A 15,680-nucleotide genomic window follows, 5' to 3' on the forward strand; every position below is an offset into this window, starting at 1 on the left:
GTAAAATATATAGGAAAGATTTAGTAAAGGTATAATGAGAAGAGGAATGGATAAGAAATAAAAGCATCCAAACATTTATTTATTTCTAGTTCTAAATAAACAGAACTAGATCACAAGGATTTAGGCCATTATTTTCCTATAAAACAGAAAATCATATGCACAGCCATTTTCACAAGATTGTTTTAAAATAAAATTAGGTGCAACAAATCCCTTAAAGTAATAAATTACTAACCATAACCTAAACGTGGCAATTACTGCATCACATGAGTTTCCAATACAAAAGAAAGGCTAACCTCAAAGACTCATGAAAAGCCTCAGGTACTTCTTTTGAAGAGCAATGTAGCTTCTTTTTCTATTAACTTTATTGCAATGTGTAAATAAGTTACGCTTATTTACATATTAAAATGTAAATTAGAGAGATTTCTTTTTAAAATTAAGCTTAATTTTAAATATACTTTGATTAATCAGAATATGTGCACAACTTTCTTTCCCCATAGACAGACCAAAAATTTATTTTCAAATACTTTATCCTTACAAAATAAATTTAAATTAATAGCTCTATTACATTATAAAGACACAAAAAATGCCTATTTCAACTAATGATTTTTTATGCTAACAATAAAATATCCAAGTAATCCACTTAATGAAATGCTTTAACAAACTGATTTATCACAGCACGTAACCACATAACTAATATGAGTAAGACATGATAAAATATTTGATAAAATAATTTTATTTAAGTTTTAAAAAGCTATGAAAACTACAATGTTGCTTATACTTACATATAAGTTTAGGGATGGAACCATATTTGGGATGACTTGAAAGTATTCCTAAAGAAAAGAGTTAAGTATTTCTTGGTAACATTGTTAGAGAAAGAAAAATCAGTAAAGGCTATCTTTAAATATAATCTTACAACATTAGCTTCTTCCATGACCCTAGAGAATCCTAGACTGTTTAATAGGGAAAACCAAATGAATTCAGTATCAACAGAAATATGACAAAAATCCAAAAGACTCTACAAAGTATTAGAACAGGTAAATTTAGAAAGATCACTTGATATAAGGTCAATAGACCAAATATATATATGTGTGTGTGTGTGTGTGTGTGTGTGTGTGTGTGTGTGTGTGTGTGTGTATGAAAAACCATTTATAACAACAACAAACCAAAAAAACAAACGTTTTTTACAAGACAGAATTAATTATAGCACCAAAAAAAACACTCGAAGCCTAGGAACAAATCTAATGAAAGATATGAAAGATCTCTACACTGAAAGTTATAAAACTTACTGAGAATTGAAAGACTCAATATTCTAAAGATGGCAATTCTCCATAACTTCACCTATAAATACAATGCAATTCCAGTTAAAATCAAAGTTTCACAAAAATTGAAGAGTTTATTCTAAGAGTCATGTGGAACACAAAGGGCCAAGGCAACACTGAAGAATCATATTATAGAACTGACTACCATCAGATAGCAATATCTACATGATAAAGCTGTAGTAATTAAGACAGTCTGGTATTAAGTACAAGAACAGGTAAACTGACCAAAACCACGAGTCCAGAAACAGATCCACACCTGCACACTTGATTTATGAGAAAGACAACACTGCAGCATAGTTTTTTCAAATACAGTGCTGGGTCAATTAATATTCATTAACAGGGGAAAATGTACCTTGATCCTACATCGAACAATAATCCAGATGGCTTAAAAATTTAAATATGAAAGATTTTTTTTAAAAATTTTACAGAAGAAAGCATGAGACCATCTTTGTGTCCTTGGAGTAGACAAAGATCTTAAAGAGTCAACAAAAAGCACTCATTAGAAAGAAGAAACCTGATAAATTGGACTCTATTAACACTGAAAACTACAGTTAAACACAGTGGGGAAAAAATAATCACCATATCTATATCTGAGAAAAGACTCAGTTCTAAAATATACAGAGAAGTCTCACAAAACCAATAGGAAAAAAGACAATACAATGGAAAAATGGTTAAGAGACTTAAACAGATACTTCACAAAAACAGATATGCTGAAATGAAGTATAAACAAATGAAAAGGTCTTCAACTTAATTGGTCACAGGGAACTACAAATTCAAGCCACAATGCAATCAATATTTGTGTTCATTTACCACAACGGCTAAAACATAAGACATAAAAATAGCTAGTGTTGGTGAGAATGTAGGAGTATAAATTGGTCTACAGTTTGGTAATATCTACTAAAGCTAAATAAATATATACAAAAGCTATGACCCAGCAAAATGTCTATCAAAAGGCACCATATTCTTGGCAGAACTAATTGTAACAGTGAAAACTGAAAACTACCGATTATCAATGTACAGTTCAGACAGATAAACTGGTGTATTCACACAGAGGAAAACTACATGGCAACTACATGCAACAACGTGGTTAAGTGCAATGATGTGCTGGTAAACCAGCACTCCCTATAAAAAGCTCTAATTTTAATGTTTGTCAGTTTCCATGGTGTAAAGCTACCAATTCTTTTTTTTTTTCAGATGAGTCTTGCTCTGTCGCCAGGCTGGAGAGCAGTGGCGCCATCTCAGCTCACAGGAACCTCCGCCTCCTGGGTTCAAGCAATTCTCCTGCCTCAGCCTCCCAAGTAGCTGGGACTACAGGCACGCGCCACCATGCCAGCTGATTTTTTATATTTTTAGTAGAGACAGGGTTTCACCATGTTGGCCAGGATGGTCTCAATCACCTGCCCTCATGATCCGCCTGCCTTGGCCTTCCAAAGTGCTGGGATTACAGGCATAAGCCACTGTACCCGGCCAACTACCAACACTTTAAAAATCAGCTTGCCGAAGTTCCTGAAAATTTAACAACCAATTCTCAGGAGCCAGTAGAAACCAGTTTCAGCACACTACTAAATAAATCTCACTATGTTGAAAGAACTTACATAAAAGAATACTTCAGTGTGTGATTTCATGTAATTAAAGTACAAAAACAGACAACTAATCTGTGCCTTTAGCCTCAGTTTCTTCATATATACCACTGGGATGATAACAGGAAAAGGAAGATGGTAAGAATATATCTCTATTTTTACACTAAAAAGTTGTTCCTTCATACTGTCACCATATAGACCACTTCCAACATAAAGGCACTAAATATTGGATATTAACAGGAAACAAGACACACTCTTTACTCTCATGGAATTTACAATCTAGAGAGAGAGTTAAGACAAAGAGAATAGTGTCACAGTTGCTATCCATCCCCTCAAATATTTGAGTACTATGTGCACTATGTATGCCCTCTGTCAGGTGCTAGAAATAGCTTATTTTCCTAAGGAGAAGTAGCAAGAATGGAAGCAAACAGATTTGTTGAAGGTTAATGCAATACTCTTTGTGACATATGGTTGTGTTAATTATAGTAGCAGTACAGATGAAGGTAGATTGTTAATAAAGACATTTAAGAGCTAAAAGACATTAATTGGACAAGGCAGATAAGGGATAGATGTGAAGGATAATGTCCCAGTCTCCTGGGTAGTACTAATGCCACTCAGTCATGAAGGGAAAGGAGGAATTGGTTTTGTGAAAAATGATGAGTTCCGTTTGAGGAGCCTATAGAAGGGTCATCCATATTATATATTATATCCAGAATATAATAATACCAACATTTCCAAAACAAGTAGACAAAAAAACCCATACAAGAATGTAAGCACCAAGAGGTCATGAATTTTTGTTGTTTAGTTCTATACAACAATGTATAGTACATATCAGACACTCAAAAAACATGAAACAATGGAGGAATCGCCTGAGGTAGGAGAAAAATCTTAGGAATATGCCATCATGGAAGCCAACAGAATAGACTATTTCAAGAAAAACTGGTTAAAGTTATATAATGTTGGTCAAGAACAAAAACTGTCCATCATATGTAAGCAACAAACAGGTTGTTTGTTTTTGAACTTTTGAACTTATAAATGGTAGAATATATGGATAGTCTCACACTGACTGCAATGGGTTAAATAAAGTAAAAAGTGAAGTGCTCATTCATGAAGTCTGGCTCTGGCTTCAAATATGAGGCAGTTGGGAGTAGGTGGAAAAAGAAATGAGGGAGGATTTTTTTTTTTTTTTAATGTTCTCAAGTTAGAGGAGACCTGAGCATGTTTAAATGGTTTTGGTAGATCAGGAAGAAACAGAGGGAACATCTAAGACCACGTGGAGTATGACAAACTGTGAATGAAAGGAGATACAGGCAGCCCTCTGTATGCACACGTTCTGCAACCAACTGCGGATAGAAAATAATCAGGAAAAAAAAAACTGCATCTATACTAAGCATGTACAGACTTTTATCTTGTCATTATTCCCTAAACAATACAATATAACAACTGTTTACATAGTGTTTACATAGTCTTAGGTATTGTAAGTAATCTAGAGATGATTTAAAGTATACAGGCAGATATGCATGTAAACTTTACTAGGCCATTTTATATGAGACTTAAGCTATCGTGGATTTTGGTATCCTCTGGAGGGTCCTGGAACCAATTCACACAGATACAAAAGGACCACTGTACAAAATGTCAGGGATTATGATTAAATGCAAAATGCCTTGGTGGGTTCCAAATTCTTTTCTTAAAGTCTCTCCCAATTTTTACCTTTTTTTTTGAGACAGAGTATCACTCTGTTGCCCAGGCTGGAGTGCAGTGGCCCCATCACGACTCACTGCAGCCTCCGCCTCCTGGGTTCAAGCGATTCTCCTGCCTCGGTCTCCTGAGTAGCTGGGACTACAGGCACGCGTGACCACACCTGGCTAATGTTTTTGTATTTTTAGTAGAGATGGGGTTTCATCATGTTGGCCAGGATGGTCTCGATTTCCTAACCTCGTGATGCACCTGACTCGGCCTCCCAATGTCACTTCTACCATACCTTCAAGTAGCCCAAAGTCTTCAACTGCACCTAAACCCAAAATCTCTAAAAAACTTTCTCCTCTTCATAACCTAATCCAAATTATAATTTCTCCTGGCTCTACTTCAGCTATTTAATGGAGTTTTCACTCCTCCCTGAATGATTCTGTCTTTTCAGTTCAGTCCTGATTGCCTCTCCTAATAGTCATGCCTATTTGTCTTGATCATCAGGTCCCTCCTTCCTGATATGTTCTTTCTTCTCTTTTAATCTAAATCCTGCCCGTCCTTCAAAATTTACTTCTTTCAAGAAACTTTCCTTGATTACAACAGCCCTACAAAGATTTTTCTTCTTTGAACACCTACAACTCTTAGAGTCTCTACTATACAATTTAGTAGCGTATTAAGTATGTAATTAAATTTTCTATTTGCTTCAACGTATGTTCACATCTACTTGTTTCCTCCAGTGAACTACTAGCAGCTATTAAATTTCTTTTGTATAACCTTCTGCATACCTAGCTCCAATCATTATTAAAAGACACACTGGATTAAAACAGATAAAAGAAGCAGAACAATAATAAACACTGTAATTTCATCCCTGTGCCACTTTTTCCTACAAAGAAATGTAATTCAAGTGTTTTTTTCTCTCTCACAATACAGAATCAATCTCAGTCTATAAAACAGCTTAGTCTTAAGGACATATAAATGCATATATCTTGACTTGCTTCTATGTTTAAGATTTTTGTCATGGTACTATATTGTAATAAAGTTCTTCAGAAGTTCCTTAAACAAATTTTTACCCAAAAAAATCCTCTCATTTGCCTCCAAAACTACTTTTATCAACTAATTGTGTCAAAACTAAGTACCATACATCATATCCTAATGTAAAAAGGCCATATATTCCAATCATTAAGTCACATTTTTGAAGGTGCCAGTTAATTAAAGCAATAGGCCTCTAGGTCATCCTAAGGTCACCATCCTTTTCCAGGACACCTTCCCATTACCAGATGGATAGTTCATGAAGTAAATGAAATAAGCAACTCTACTGCTTACTCCACTAAATTTTAAATGCAGGACTCAAGACATTTAATACTCAATCTAAACTCAATTCCACATGAATACACTGTACTATTTGAGCCAATAGACTTTAGGACAAGAAAGTCTCCTCGGTGGCTTGTTAAAAATAGATCACCTGCCAGACCCCTGAGATTCTAATTTTTTGAATAATGCTAACTCACCTCCACTCATCCCCACCAAGTGGTCAGACAAAGCTGGTTTAGAGAGCTACTGATCTTTAAATCATTATATAAGAATCACTTGGAGTTTGTTAAAACACAGACTCCTGGTCCCCATGAATGTGCATTCTAACAAGCTCCTAGGCGATAATGTTGCTATTGGCCCACCTAGACCAGATTTGCCCTGCTAATACTGGTGTTTAATTACTTTATTGCTCTTGAAGGTTGTTAATGATGCTATTAGTGCAGGAGAAATTCTCAAGTCATGATATTTGAGCCAGTGGGTCCATAGAGACAAAATATTTAATATTGTAGAAATTCATCAATGAATTACTACATAGTGTTTAGTATGATACATTGTTACCTTTACTTTTTCTAAAGATCTGGAAAATACCACAAAACAAACATGGTATCCAAAACGCTAAATAAATTCAAATTTTAAATATTTACCTTTACTAATTAATCCTTGAGTAATCAACATACTTGTTGCAGCCAAAGGCACAGCTATAGGAGGAAAAAGACCTTGTTAACGTCAACAAAAGTAAAAGATTTTGTCTGAAGTTCATTAGATAAATGAGTATCAGTAAAACCATCTAGGAATTATACTGCAAAACTAAGATCTTTAAAAAAGACTTCCATTTTTAAAAGCTGTACTGCATACATAGTGGAAAAATTAAAGGAGCATTTTAAATTTAAGAAAACATCACAAAATATTAAACAATATAATTCATTAACCATCTAGGCTTAGGTTCCAAATAGCCAGCTGTTCATTAACAGCATCAATTAAGACAACATAGTAAAAATGACTAAAAATTACTTCTGAAGTTACAGAAGGGGAAAAAGTTAATGAGGGAGAGGTAAGAAACAAGTTACAAACAAGAACCACTACTGAATAATGACTAAATTTTGTGCATCATGCTAAGCGCCTTATGTGCATTATCTCATTTATTACACTTTTTATCATATTTCTATAAGGTAGATAATGTTATTACCACCCTTTTAAAGATAAGGAAACTGAAGCTTAGAGATGTTAAGTAATTTGCTCAAGGCCAAACAACTAGTTGAATGGTTGGTCGCAGATTCTAATAAAATCTGTCTGATACCAGATCTCAAGCTTTTAAGCTCTGTATTACACTGTCTAAACCAAAATACAAAATATATTTGACCGTAATCATACGGTGGCTGGGGCAAAAATTAAAAAGCATATATTTTAAACACTAATGTTATTTCTTCTAAACTAGTGAACGCCTTAAACTATATGAAAACATTACATCTGTATATATGCCTAAAACCAAGAGTGAAAAATCCAAAACTCATAATCTTGAAGGGGATTATAACTTAAAAACAGCTATGAATCACTGTTCTGGACAACAGCACTGTCTAACAGAATTTTTTGTGATAATGAAAGTTGGTCTTTGAGTGACCAATCCTGTGATCAACTTGGTCTTGGTACTTGACTTATAAACAGTTCCCCCCATTGATATGTGTGTTGGCTCACTGTGCCCAAACTGTCTGAACAAATACAGTTCATGCCAAACACCTGCTTTCATTCTGGGAGTCTGGAATTTTGGTACCTGTTAGGCAGAGGGTGCATAAGTGACCAGCCCCCAATAAAAACCATGGGCACTGAGTCCCTAATGAGTTCCCCTGGTAGATAAAACTTCACACATTGTTATGACTAGCTGTTGGAGAAATTTACACTTCCTGGGAAGTCTCTCCCTGGGGAGAGAACTCTTGGGACCTGGTTTCCGCTGGACTTCCCTCCATGCTCCCTTTCCTTTTATGATTTTGCTTTATATCCTTTCACTGGAAGTTATTTTAAAGTTAAATCACTACATGTGGCTACTGGCTGCCACACTGGAGGGTGCTGTTCCAGACCTGAGGTTGGCAAACACATTCTATGAAGAGCCAGATGGGAAATATTTTGGGTTTTGTGGGCCAATCTCTGTCCCAGTTACTCAACTGCCATTTTAAAGCAAAAGCACCCAGAGACAATCCAAAAACACATGAACATAGCTGTGTTCCAACAAAACTTTATTTTTAGATGCAAAAATACGAATTTCATGTAATTTTCACAGGTAATGAAATATTCTTCTCCTTTGATTTCTTAACCATTTTATCTTATTTTATTTTTTTAGACAGGGTCTCACTCTATCACCAGGGCTGGAATGCAGTGGTACAATCTCATCTCACTGCAGCCTCAACCTGCTGGCTCAGATGATCCTCCTGCTTCAGCCTCCCAAGTGGCTGGGACAACAGGCATGCACCACCATGCCCGGCTAATTTTTTGTCTTTTTTTTTTTTTTTTGTAGAGATGAGGTTGCGCCATATTGCCCAGGCTGGTCTCGATCTCCTGGGTTCAAGTAATCAGCCCACCTCGGCCTCCCAAAGTGCTGGCATTACAGGCTTGAGTCACTGCACCCAGCCTCTTAACCATTTAAAAATGTAAAAACAATTCTTAGCTCATGCATACAAAAACAGATTTGGTCCATGGTCTAGTTTGTTCAACTCTGGTCTAAACCATACATGGACAATTTAAGAACCAAAGTAATTAAGACATTTGAATTATTACACAGATTTCATGATTAAAATCCATCGCTTTGGAATAGGGCATTAACTTTGCCACCAGACACAAATTGCACAAACGCTAAGGTTTGAATTCATGCTATCCTACTTACTAACAGATTTTACCTTTGCTGGAAATACGGTTTCTTTAATGTTGGCTGGTTAGAATGCCTTCATGTATTATCATTTAAAGTTTTGCAAAGGACAAATCCCTTTTAATTACAGCACCAGTACAATTTGCAATCATTTTTCTCCAGCTTGACTCAAGGATTGCAACATGAAGCACTGAAGAATCATATAAGAATAAAAGGCAATGAGTTAGTTGTATCCATTATACAATGGATAATGCTTTCCCCATTTAATGCAGAGTAATTGTCTGTTCGAGGAAATTCTAGTACTAGTTCTGCCATTCACCACAATGTCTTTGCATAGCTTCTTCTCATGCTATAAGGGATAATGGAGTAAACCTAAGGTCTCATTCCAACTCAGGTATTCTACTTTATGTCACAGAAAAAGGCGATGGTAAGACTGAAAGAGGCTTCAGAGATTATCTAGTCCTCATTCTAATCAGAGTACACTGACATCCAGAAAAGACACGTCATTTGCTCAAAGCAACACAGCTGGTTAGTTTGTGGTAATGCTGAGATCAGAACCCAAGTCTCCTGACTCCCCAGTCAGTGGCCTTTTCCACTACATTATGTAATTTCTGTTTTGTTAAATAATCTGTTTCTATAGGCAAATCAATAATACTGCTGACCAAAACCTAGTGCACATTATTACCACAGTCCCGAACTATATTCAATATGTACAAGAATTCCTACAATTCTTTAAACTCTTCTCCCCTCACAGTAACAAAAAGCTACTCTATATTCCTAACTGTAGTCAATAAAAATTTTTATTTCATTAATCACAATAATACTGATAGCTATTTAATAAAGATAGCCAACACTTAATTAAATTGCATTAATCCCTATAATAATTTCATGAGCTAGGCAGTTATCCCCATTTTATAGATAAGGAAACTGTAGCACACAGACCTCAGGAACTTGCCCAAAATCTCACAGCTACTGTGAGTGGAGCTGGGATTTGAATCCAGCCAATCAGGCCCCAGAGTCCATACTCTTTTTTCTTTCTTTTATTTTTTTTGAGATGAAGTCTCGCTCTGTCACCCAGGCTAGAGAGCAATGTCACAATCTCGGTTCAATGCAACCTCTGCCTCCCAAGTTCAAGCCATTCTCCTGCCTCAGCATCCCAAGAAGCTGCGACTACAGGCATGTGCCACCACACCTGGCTAATTTTTGTATTTTTAGTACAGACAGGGTTTCACCATGTTAGCCAGGCTGGTCTTGAACTCCTGACTTCAAGTGATCCGCCCACCTCGGCCTCTCAAAATGCTGAGATTACAGGTTTAAGCTACCATGCCCGGCCCATACTCTTATCACTCTTATACCGTATCATTTGAAAACTAATAGTACACATGTATGAAATATTATTCATAGACTCCAGCTGATACAAATAGGAAATGATACATCTTTTCAGTAATTCTGGCGGTTGAGAACTATTTTAACATGAATGTGCAATAAACTGACCCTATATGTACAGGGTCTTCCCTACCCGTGTGTTTGGGCACAGACATAGTGACTTTAGGTCAGTGCATAGGGTCATGATTTTAAGCACCTAGAAATAAGATGCCTTCATAGTTGTATTTCAGATTAATGGAACGTAGGTCAGTATAGAAACAAAGTTATCTTAAGGAAAGAGAACGGTCCCTAGATCAACAAGTCTAATTTTAAAACAGAATAAGTATATTTAACCGACCTAAAAAATGTATAAAAAATTACCTTAGTAAGTGCTTTTTTATAAATTTGTAAATGCTTTTACCACCTTTTTCTAATCAAGTCACGAGGTGATACTCTCCAAAGTAGGACAGATGCCATTATTTGTTTGCATAAATATGTCACATACAGCACAGACTATCTAATTCGAAAGTACAAATGTTAAAGTACAAAATTTCATAATGCATGATTATCATCCTTCTGATAATTACACATTGAACTTCCTATCATCTGGTTACAACGAAGCTTCTACATTTCAATGTTTGATGCTATAATATGCAACACCTTGGTTATCTAAGAGTCAAATGCTACCTATTAATACAGTAATTTTTTGGCTGCTGTAATTTCTCAGTAATGTAGATATGGTATAAAATTAACAAGCTGTCTTTCAGCCTGTCCTTATTATATGCTTTTTGTCTTTTTTTTTGTTTGTTTTTTGAGATGGAGTCTCACTCTGTCATCCAGGCTGGAGTGCAGTGGCACGATCTCGGCTCGCTGCAACCTCCGCCTCCCGCGTTCAAGCAATTCTCCTGTCTCAGCTTCCCGAGTAGCTGGAATTAAAGGCACCTGCCACCATGCCCAGCTAACTTTTGTATTTTTAGTAGACACAGGGTTTCACCATGTAGGTCAGGCTAGTCTCGAACTCCTGACCTCAAGTGATCTGCCCGCCTCAGCCTCCCAAAATGCTGGGATTACAGGTGTGAGCCACAGCACCTGGCCACTTTTCGTCTTTTCAATCTGTGATTTATCTGTTTTAATACACAGAAATTACTTAGCTTTGTACTATTCATATACCACATGTCCCACTATTAAGAGTCTGGTATATGTGAGCATCCTGACATTGTTCACTACCCTTTAATGTATTTTTGGCATAACCTCGTCACAGTTATTTAGAATATTAAACATGTGCAACAGTATACATTTATCAGCCAGAAATAAATCTGGCCACCTTAGCATCTATTTAACCATTAGCCCAACACTAAAATAATCCCAAACTCCCTCTATCGGACTTGTCTTTTTCTTAATCCTGTGTCATCAAGACTTGAAAATAGATCATTTTATCCTATCTACTCTATATAATCTTCAAAGATTTAAAAAAAACAAAACAAAACTGTTGCTACAGTATATAGCCACGTTCTCTAAGAAATTCTTCCCATTCTGGCCAGGCACAGTGGCTCATGCCTGTAATCCCAGAACTTTGGGAGGTCAAGGTGGGCAGATCACAAGGTCAGGAGTTCAAGACCAGCCTGGCCAACATGGTGAAACCCGGTCTCTACTAAAAATACAAAAACTTAGCTGGGCATGGTGGTGTGCGCCTATAATCCCAGCTACTTGGGAAGCTGAGGCAGGAGAATTGCTTGAACTCGGGAGGCAGAGGTTGCAGTGAGTCGAGATCACACCACTGCACTCCAGCCTGGGCAATAGAGTGAGACTCCTTCTCGGGAACAAAAAAAAAAAAGCTATTCCCATTCTATGAGCCATGAAAATTTTATAGAAGTCCTTAATGTATGATAACTATGCATCTAAAACAATTATTCTCAACTTGTTCCAATTATGCTTCCAGTTGAGAATAACTGTTTTAGATGCATAGTCATCATAAATTAAGATGGACACCATCACCTAATTCTTATTCAGGTTCTTTCTAGTTTGAAACATCTGCAAGTCTCTGAATATTGGAGGATAAAATGACAAAGATTCTATCAGAGCTCCTATATCTTCCTAACTGCTCTTGGTCTTTGTTGATTCTTTCATTATCACTTGTTCCCTTATCCATGACTATCCAAACTTTATCCTTTATTCTATCAATCCTAAGTATTAATCACATGGCAGAAACTATTATCAGTTTCACACTTTTATCTCTACACTTAATTCATAGGCGAATTCACCAACACAACTCCACAATAAACTAATTTTTCATGTATACTTTTGTTTCTATCTCTAGTTGCTTAGAAATCTTCCACAATCGAATGTTGCAGCATGAACTCAAAATGTCTGAACTAAACTCATCTTCAAACAAGAACTCCTTCTAACTGAACCTTTTATTCAGTAGTATCATTACTGAGTGTCCTAAGCTGGTTATCTTAAAGCTATTACCTCCCTCTTACCATTCCTTCATCCCCCCTTAGTCGAACTTTTTAAAAAATCCTGTTATTTGTCCTTTAAAAAAATCTTTCGTTGCCAGCTCATCTTTTCCAGTCCAAATGACACAATAATCAACTATATCTCATCGATGACTACATATATATGCCTAAGTTACTGCCAAAAGCTCAAAACAGATTTTACCTAGTACAACTTCTCACCCTTCTACCCATCTTGCACACTGTTAACTAACCTTCCTTAAAAAAACCTTACACATCATCCCCCTCTGCTCAAGAACCTAAACGATATAATGGATCAAATCTTTAACTCATTATTATGTTTTATGTTGTATCCTCAATGAAAGACCTCTGTTCCAATCAATTCAGACTCATGGCTCTAGTAGAGATAAAGTTATTGCAAACTCTGCCTTTGTTCACTACTCCTTTCATCCAAATGCTACTCTACCTTTCCTCTTCACTTCTCTACTATCAATTTTTTCATATTTTTTTAATTTTTTGCGGGGGGTTAGGGACAGGGTCTCACTATGTTGCCAAGGCTGGTCTCAAACTGCTGGTCTCAGGCGATCCTCCTGCCTCAGTCACCCAATGTGCTAGGGCCAGGTTCACTGGCTCATGCTTGAAATTCCACCTTTTGGAGAGGCCAAGGCAGGCAGATCGCTTGAGCTCAGGGGTTCAAGATCAGCCTGGGCAACATGGCAAAACCTAGTATCTACAAAAATAAAAAACAAAAGAAAACCAAGGTGCTGGGATTACAGCCACCATACCTGGCCTATAGTATTATTATAAAGTTGTTAAAGTATTGTTTGCTTAACAAATAAAGGTCTTTTTCCAACTCAGGTATGCTACCTTATGTTACAGAAAAACACAACTGAAAAACTGAAAGAGGCTTCAGTTTTTACCAAATTGAAATTTGGTAAAATTTTGAGAAAATTTTGAGTTTTAAAATGTGAAAAGTTATTCAAATTTTTCAATTTCAGTAAGTCAATTCTAATTAATTTATCTCTTTAAAAAGTCTTCTACAGTTACACACTTAATGTCTAAGTGTTTTACATATTAGTTTTGTCTCACCACATATAAAACTACTTCAGGGCTGGGCACTGTGGCTCACACCTGTAATCCCAGCACTTTCGGAGGCCAATGCGGGTGAATCAACTGAGGTCAGGAGTTCGAGATCAGCCTGGCCAACATGGTGAAACCCCATCTCTACTAAAAACACAAAAATTAGCCAGGTATGGTGGCGCACACCTGTAGTCCCAGGTACTCGGGACGCTGTGGTGGGATAATCACTTGAACCCAGGAGGATGTTGACATGAGCAGAGATCACACCACTGCACTTCAGCCTGGGAAAGAGAGTGAGACTCTGTCTCAAAAACAAAAACAAATAAAGAAAACTACTTCAGGACAAAGACTGTCTTTCATAAAACTTATCTTCCCAACAGGTACCTTGCACAGCTTGCACATTTTAAGCATACATATCAGGCTCACTGATGAAAACATACATCCTCCTTAATGGCTTAAGTTGACCTTTTTTTCTTTGAGACAGGGTCTGGCTCTGTCACCCAGGGTGGAATGCAGTGATGTAATCATAGCTCACTGCAGCAGCCTCTATCTACCCAGCTCAGGGGATCCTCCTGCCTTAGTCCCAGCCTCCCAAGTGGTTGCAACTACAGCTACCTACCACTACACCCAGCTAATTTCTTTCATTTTTGGTAGAGACAAGGCCTCTCTCTGTTTCCCAGGCTGGTCTTGAACTCCTGGACTCAAGCAATCCTCCTGCCTTTGCCTCCCAAAGTGCTGCGATTATAGGCATGAGGCGCCGTGCCCAGCCAAGTTGCCTTTTTCAAAAAAAATCTGCTGGGTGCGGTGGCTCATGCCTATAATCCCAGCACTCTGGGAGGCCAAGGTGGATCACCTAAGGTCAGGAGTTCAAGACCAGCCTGGCCAACATGGTGAAATCCCACCTCTACTAAAAGTACAAAAATTTGCTGGGCGTGGCTGCACATGCCTGTAATCCCAGCTACTCGGAAGGCTGAGGAAGGAGAATCGCTTGAACCCAGGAGGCAGAAGTTGCAGTGAGCAGAGATCACACCATTGCACTCCAGCCTGGGCGAAAAGAACGAAGCTCCGCCTCAAAAAAACAAAAAACAACAATAAAAAAATTCATCCTCCTTTTTACCTGAAAGGACTACAGTTTCCAAGTAAAACAATACCAATTCTTTGTTCAATAGTGAGAGTATATTTTGGGTACTGCTTCCAACAATCTCTGTATTTAAAAAATAAAATCTTGATATACACAAAAATATATACGTTTTCCTAGTCAGAAATCAAGAGCTGGTAGTATAACAACATTTCACAATGATAAAATGGGAACTAACCTGTTATTACGTAATGGTTAAAAGCATTAAGAGTAAAATCTGTTTCAGACAGACCTGGTTTCAACTCCAAACATCGTAATTTATCACCGATGTAACACTAAGTGTTGCCATTTAACATCTCTAAACCTCAATTCCTTCACCTGTAAAGTGTGGGTAATAATAGTTATCAAGCTTATTGAGTTGTTTTTATATAATCCATGTACATACAGTAAATGCTAACTATTACTATTATCAACAAAATTACCTCATGGTTTTGTTAAACAAAAAATCTGGAAATAATTACTTTAAAATGTGTGCAATTCCTTTATTTCCTTAATCAATCTCTTTTAATAACAACCACACTATGCAAAAAGTTTGCTAATTTGTTCTATACGGAGTTATTATAATTTCAGGTTCAAATTCAGGTCAAAATTTCAGGTACAAATTTTGGATCAAATTATATTAATTAGAAAATTGAACTCACATCTGAACCAGAAGCTTTCATCACTGCATTCTGCGAAGACTCTCCTTTCTTCCTCTGTTGGAATGTAATCAGGTCCTATGTCTTTTTACCAGAGAAAAATCAGGAAACATTAAATTATCCACAATAAAACTATGTCTGAAAAATTATCTTAGCCTAAATATTAACAAGAGGCACCCACTTTTTTTTAAACTCAAATAATAAAACAACTGGCTTATGCTTTTTTTTTTTTTTTTGAGACAAAGTTTCACTCTTG

The 15,680-nt window shown here is 36.7% G+C and overlaps 1 protein-coding gene across 7 annotated transcripts in view; it reads right to left on the bottom strand.

Annotated features, from left to right (window-relative positions):
• Positions 1-15,680, bottom strand: part of LOC105464784 (OCIA domain containing 1) — a 57,757-nt gene that overhangs the window by 12,297 nt on the left and 29,780 nt on the right. For all 7 annotated transcript variants that reach the window (XM_011712833.3, XM_011712834.3, XM_011712836.3 and 4 more), the window contains 3 exons: positions 15,428-15,508; positions 6,541-6,594; positions 783-830 (listed from right to left, as the gene is read on the bottom strand). In XM_011712833.3, the coding sequence (XP_011711135.1) occupies positions 783-830; positions 6,541-6,594; positions 15,428-15,508 (183 nt within the window). The remainder of the gene's footprint in view (positions 1-782; positions 831-6,540; positions 6,595-15,427; positions 15,509-15,680) is intronic.

Source organism: Macaca nemestrina, chromosome 3, assembly GCF_043159975.1.
Source record: "Macaca nemestrina isolate mMacNem1 chromosome 3, mMacNem.hap1, whole genome shotgun sequence".
Taxonomy (NCBI): Eukaryota; Metazoa; Chordata; class Mammalia; order Primates; family Cercopithecidae; genus Macaca; species Macaca nemestrina.